The following is a 6,000-nucleotide window of genomic DNA, read 5'->3' on the forward strand; positions in this document are numbered from 1 at the left end:
AAGTGGTATTAAGATGTCAGACAGTAAAATGTAAAGGGAGAGTTTATGTTCACTTGATGGGCTAAGATTGCATGAAAGATAACTGCTAGATAGGATGCTGCAGTATCACTACAGCCTTCCAGCAAAGAAGCAACATTGGCTGCCTTCTTAATGAAGCTGTTGAAAAATGAACCTGAAAGCAGCATGTGCGCAATTCTGCAATAGCTTGACATTATCCTGACAGTATAGATTTTTGTCATCGGCCACATAGCTTGATCCTTATGGGAGTAAGTAATTTATCACAGGTCTAATCTATGCTCCTGTCTTTAATTTGATCAAGCCAACTGGTGGCTCCTGTCATTTCCTAGAGCTCAAAGCATAATGCCATTCACAGCAGCTAAATATTTTAACATTTAGTAAGCTTTAATTACTATATGGTGGCAAGTAGATGGCTAGTCCACCCTTTTCGTACAGCAAAAAAAAAAAAGACATTTCTCAAAGAGCAGACCTGAAACTGGTCATAAAAGGAGGGAAGAGAAAGTATTCCAGCATTGGTCTCTCAACTCGATAATGCTTAGGGCTAAGATGGTTAATAAAGACCAATAAAGTCAGAAGTTAGCCGCTTATATAGCAGACCTTTCTGAAACAAAGTTAGTTAATAAATCCTGTGAAGCCTGTTAGTGTCAGTATTAAACACTAGACTTAACATCAAGCAGCAAAACACTGTTCATAAGACCAAAGTTGGAACGGAATTAAATGAGTACACCGCTTTATCTTGCACGTCACAGCAGTCTGTAAGAAATTACATCTGAATTGACCAGTTGCTATAGAATTGGTTCCTCAATAAGCTATTTTGTTCCAAATTTGTCTTCCAGCAATTGCCACCTCCATTACCAAGCAAAACTCCTCCTCCGCCTCCTCCAAAGACTACTCGGAAGCAAACCTCTGTGGATTCTGGAATTGTCCAGTGAACAAGAGAGTGGATACCTCCAAAGACTGAGCTTGTAAAATTTATTTTCCTTAAAGATGTACACAGTGTTTTAACACCACTCAGCATCAGAGCATCTAACATAGTGCAATAGTTCTCATTTTCAGAGCAAGATTGATAGCTCTACGTAAGGTCACAGATTATGAACCCAAACTGTATTCCAAAGCACAGGTGTATTGTTAAGTAACAACATATTATTGGAGCCATTTTTTTAAAATGTAAAAAATCATTCCTGCTGGCTTCTGAAATTTTAATCTTAAAACTATAGTTAAGAAGTTGCATTGGGACTAATAAAAGGAACAGTCCACTCTGTCATTGCACTGGCATTCACAAGCCTTTTTAAAATATTGGCCTAATGTAAGCAGTGTACCTTAGTGTCATAGGTTTGTACTCTTTGTCAAGGAAATAGGAAAACAGAAGTATTTGTGAAGAGTATTTATAATTGCTCTGGGCTACCATTAATGTTGGTCTCTCATAGGCCGATAGCTTTTTGAAGTTCCATTGTAACAGAATAAGGACCAACCATTGGCTGAGCCTGATTTTGTGTGGATTTTAGTGTAGAATGTGTTTTAAGCTCCTGGAAAGTTGTTAATTTATGGAAAATATCATGTATGCAAATGAAGAAATCTTGAGCTTCCTAAAAAAAAAAAATAGGAAAGGGGAGAGCTTTTGGGAACAAAAATTCAAACCTAACAGTTGTACTTGATTTACATTTGTGCCATTATGTACAGCCATTTTGTATATATTATTGGACTTGCAAATTGTTTCATTTCACTGTGCCTGCTTTTAAAGTAATGATGGTATTATGTACTTTCAAATGTGTTACAACATTTTAAATGTTGGTAACCACTGAAAATGTATAAGTTGCTAACATGTGTGTTATTCCCAGTAACTGAACTCAGAAAATATTGGGCAATTATGAGCAAAACCAGAAAAAAACTAACTTTTAAAAACTTGTCAATGTACTTCTTTTTTTATCATCAACAACCTTTATAACCTTAACAATAGTTTTAATATTTCACTCTCTTCAGAAATAAAGAATTATTTTAAAATATTTTCTCTAAGTAAATAAGAAGTCTTCTTGTTAGTTTGAATTAACAGTTATTTAATTCATTATGGTAATCAGCTGTAGAGTATTTTGGGCTCTCATCAACCACAGAATACTGATTTTATAATTGTAAAATCACTAGTGTAATGGCTTGGATCCCAGAAAGGTCTGGAAGGGGAATGGCTGTGAAGTTGGCTTGCTCATGGAAGGTGACCCCCTCTGATTTGGGGTGACTCCCCCCTTCTTTCTAAAACCCCATGCCACAGCCCACCCTATTCATGAGCACCCCCAAAAGGGGTGTCAGATGCTTCAGAGGGAGAGAACTCTTGTTACATGGTGGCTGTATAAATGAAGGAAATAACAGAAAACTAGGCAAGTGTCAAAACTCACAGCAAGCTAATGGAAGAAGCATACAAAAGTCAGTTAATGTATTACAATGCTTTTAAGAAAAGTTGCAGGTTTAAAGTTTTGAGTTGTTGTTGTTTTTTGTAAATTTGTATCCCACATACACGCAAGCCAGGGGCTGCTTACATAACTTAAAAACTAAACGGTATATCACAACACAAAACAAACAACAACAAAAGACAATTGCAGCAGATAAAACCAACTACAAAAAAAACCCAAAACAGGATTAGCTGTTAAATTTACAGCAGGACCAGCATCACTGAAAAGACACATTTTCTTTCTCGTTCAATGAGAGGAGACAGCATAGAATCAACAGGGAGTTTTCTTCTCTTTTCAAAAAGAACTGGGCAAATTCACGGAGAATTATCTGTACCTAGTTATTAGCCATGATAAGTAAACAGAACCACCATGTTAAGATACTACACTTCTGAGCAGTCAATGCTGGAGCACACAATAAAGGTTGAGCATCATTTTTATGTCCTATTTGTCCACTTCAGCACAGGTGCCTGATGGAGACAGAATGCAAACTTTCCAAAGTGAAACCTCAGCAACTTGTAATACTTGCTTCAATGTGAGGCAAGAACTATAGTTCTCCTGATCTCTTAATTCCAGGAGTGCTCCAAGCATCAGGGGGAAAGAGGAGGTATTACTTCCCTGTTGCTATATCCACCAAAGTTAGGAGGAATTTTTTCCTGAGTGTTTTCCAACATTATTTTTAAGTGTAGTTGTGCCTTTGATCTGCTCCAGCAAGGCAACCTCGTGGTTCTTATTTTGTTGTGGCTAAAACAAAAACAACAGTTCTTTCCTGATCCCAAGTATTCCTTTGGGGGGGGGGGATTAATACTAGATCACTTTTGCTTTTGTTTTTTTCACTGGCAGCAGTGACATTCAGTCCAACCCCATAGATATGGATTTTTACAAGCAAAGCATTCTTCACTTCCCAACTGGATTCTGCCACACTATAAATTATCCCACATACACAAAAGAGAGAACTTGCCTCAGAAGTATAAAAAGGAGACAGAATACTAAAGGTGCCCCCCCACTCTAATCTTCAACTTTCAGTCCTAATACGCTGCATTTTATCTGCAAGGTCCAGTTGCCCTGACATTTCAATTTCCTTTCTTTCCAATTTTGTATTTTGTGTATGGATTTAAACTAAGTTTTGGACTTACAATCGCCATTTCTCAGGTGACACGTGAGAGTGGGGCTTTAGGGATAAATAGCCTTTTCATAAATGGTAGCTACAATAATAGGGGAGCTATTCTACTTGAGACAGCATTGATGGCAAGTATTAACTTTCCCCCAGTTTTTCAAAAAAGCTTGGTGGAATGAAAACCTCAGTACATAGACTCAAATAATTATGGTTAATGAGGTTTGCCCATGAAGAAGAGAAATAACTGAATCACATTTTGTATTAATTCAAACTTTCCTCCCCTAACACACAAATCTTACAGCACCTAGCATATGTAATTGATGAATAATGTACGTTTTAGACTGACTTGACATAAGCCATGGCTTTCACTAGGCCCAATGTGACCATGGATACACACATACACACACACACCAGTATTGCTGTTCAAGTAACCTTTGAAAAGAATTGCTCACACTATGAATGATTGCATTTGGCTCAAATTCATAATTTTTAAGTGGATTAATACCGGATCCAGGTCCAACATAAATTTGGCTTTCTTAGGTAGTGATAACAGTTTTCTAGGCTGCTTGGGTGATAAGTGAATTTCAAATAATTTGTCATGGAAATTGGCAAGTAGAAGTGAGCTATCCCAAGGTACTATCAGCATTAACAACTAAGTAACAAGATGCATAACAGCATCACATAGTATAATTTCATTGTCGTCAATGACATGTTACTGGGCTCTTTTGGAAGGAGGGGTGGAATAAAAATCTGATCGCAACAAGGTCCTTGAGCAAAGATGCTGGAGTTGCAATTCATTCTTTTAACAAACAGACTTTCCAGATTTGTCTTTCTTGTTTCAATGTGAATTAGTTCTCAACAAGAATCCTGAAACTGTGGAAGAGTAACCTGCAATGGTTTCTATCCCATGTTACTCAGATTCCAACCCCATGATAAGGCTGCTTTTCTTGAAGGATAGGGGCTATCAGTGGCTACTTGTCATTATGACTTAATGCCAACTTCAGGAACAGGAGCAGTGTGTCCCTGAATACCAGTTGCTGGGAACTGGCTATTGCTCATGTCCTGCTTTTGGACTCCCTACAGGCACCAAATCAACCACGCCGAGTAACAGGATGCTGAGCTAGATATGCCTCTGGTCTTATCCTAAAGAGCTGCTCTTATGTTTTGGTTCCTTCAGTGATTTCCCCCCAAATATGAGCAACCTAGAAATGGAACCTGGTTAGCGTTGTGATGGCCTAATGATTTATCACTTTGTGCAGACCCAGAGTTTTATTTTTACTAGTAGCACCAGTGTCATGTAATGCACTCTTGAATTCCCTTGACTTGTGTCTCCTGTGTTATGTTAATGGAATTGCTTTACTGTGTATTTTAATTATGGATATTTATATTTAAATGTATGTGTAATCAGTTTTTATGCTTTGTAAACCGCCTGGAAGCTTATTTTGGCATTAAACAGTATATCTGTTAATATTATTACCATTATTAAGAATAGGTGGCATTCAACTAAGATTTCACTTACCAGTGTAGCATCATTGGGTTGGGCTTACTTGTGCCTCTAGTGGACGAAGGCAGGAGTAGGATTTTCAGGAAATAAGCTGCCCCCTCCTCAATTTTCTGCTCCTCTTCTTCATCTTGACTTAGTTTCTATTCTTGACTCTCATTTTTTTCATTCCCTTGTTAATTCTTATCTTCTGTCTCTAAAAAACAGAACAAAAAATAGATTTTAGATCTTTCTTCTTTCCCTTCCCTACTGTCTGGCTTCAGAGAGGGAGACATGAGTGGCTACCATTTTTCCAATTTAACCTGTTGATCGCTGCAGCAGTGGATATTTTTAGCAGTGATCCACAGCAGGCTGGGACACTGGAAGCTCCTCACAGACCAACTGAAGCAGTGGTGGTGATCACCCTCCACCCTGGAACCTGGACCTTTGCAGCTCTACCGTTTTGTAATCCTACATTTACTTTTGTGGAGGCTCAGTTTTGGCTTTAGGTGTCAGGGACTGGTTGGACACGGGAATGGTAGGAGGAAGTAGCTGGGGCACCCCCCAAGGGAAGAAGTCTCAGAGCCCAGGGGTGGGGAAATGATGAGTGGTCAGAGAGAAACGAGGGAGTAGACTGGGAGGAGGAGGTGTCAGAAGCTGAAGAGGTAACAGGACTTGGTGACCAGAGAGAGTCTGTGGCAGAGATAAGCGCTGAAACAAGTCTACAACAATCCTAATGACAGAAGCGAGCCAGCAATAAAACACACAGAGAAAGCTTGAGTTAACTCTTTATTAGCAAAACAGGATCCACACAGGAGTGTCAGGTCTAATGAGTACAGCAACTCAGGTCTTGGCCCCCATGAAGCAGTTGCCAAAACTAAAGATCCCTACCTCCCCACACCTGGCTGTACCCTCCTCTCCAGGGTTTCCCCCCAAGCAATCAGAGA

General features: G+C 39.0%; 1 protein-coding gene across 4 annotated transcripts in view; it reads left to right on the plus strand.

The window, feature by feature from the left end:
• DOCK1 (dedicator of cytokinesis 1) overlaps positions 1-2,021 on the plus strand; it is a 383,360-nt gene extending 381,339 nt beyond the window's left edge. For all 4 annotated transcript variants that reach the window (XM_081912599.1, XM_081912601.1, XM_081912600.1 and 1 more), the window contains exon 52: positions 855-2,021. In XM_081912599.1, coding sequence (XP_081768725.1) covers positions 855-950 — 96 coding nt within the window. In that variant the 3' untranslated portion in view covers positions 951-2,021. The remainder of the gene's footprint in view (positions 1-854) is intronic.
• Positions 2,022-6,000: the final 3,979 nt, after the last annotated feature.

This window comes from Podarcis melisellensis, assembly GCF_964234715.1.
Source record: "Podarcis melisellensis genome assembly, chromosome: 5".
NCBI classification, from domain to species: Eukaryota; Metazoa; Chordata; class Lepidosauria; order Squamata; family Lacertidae; genus Podarcis; species Podarcis melisellensis.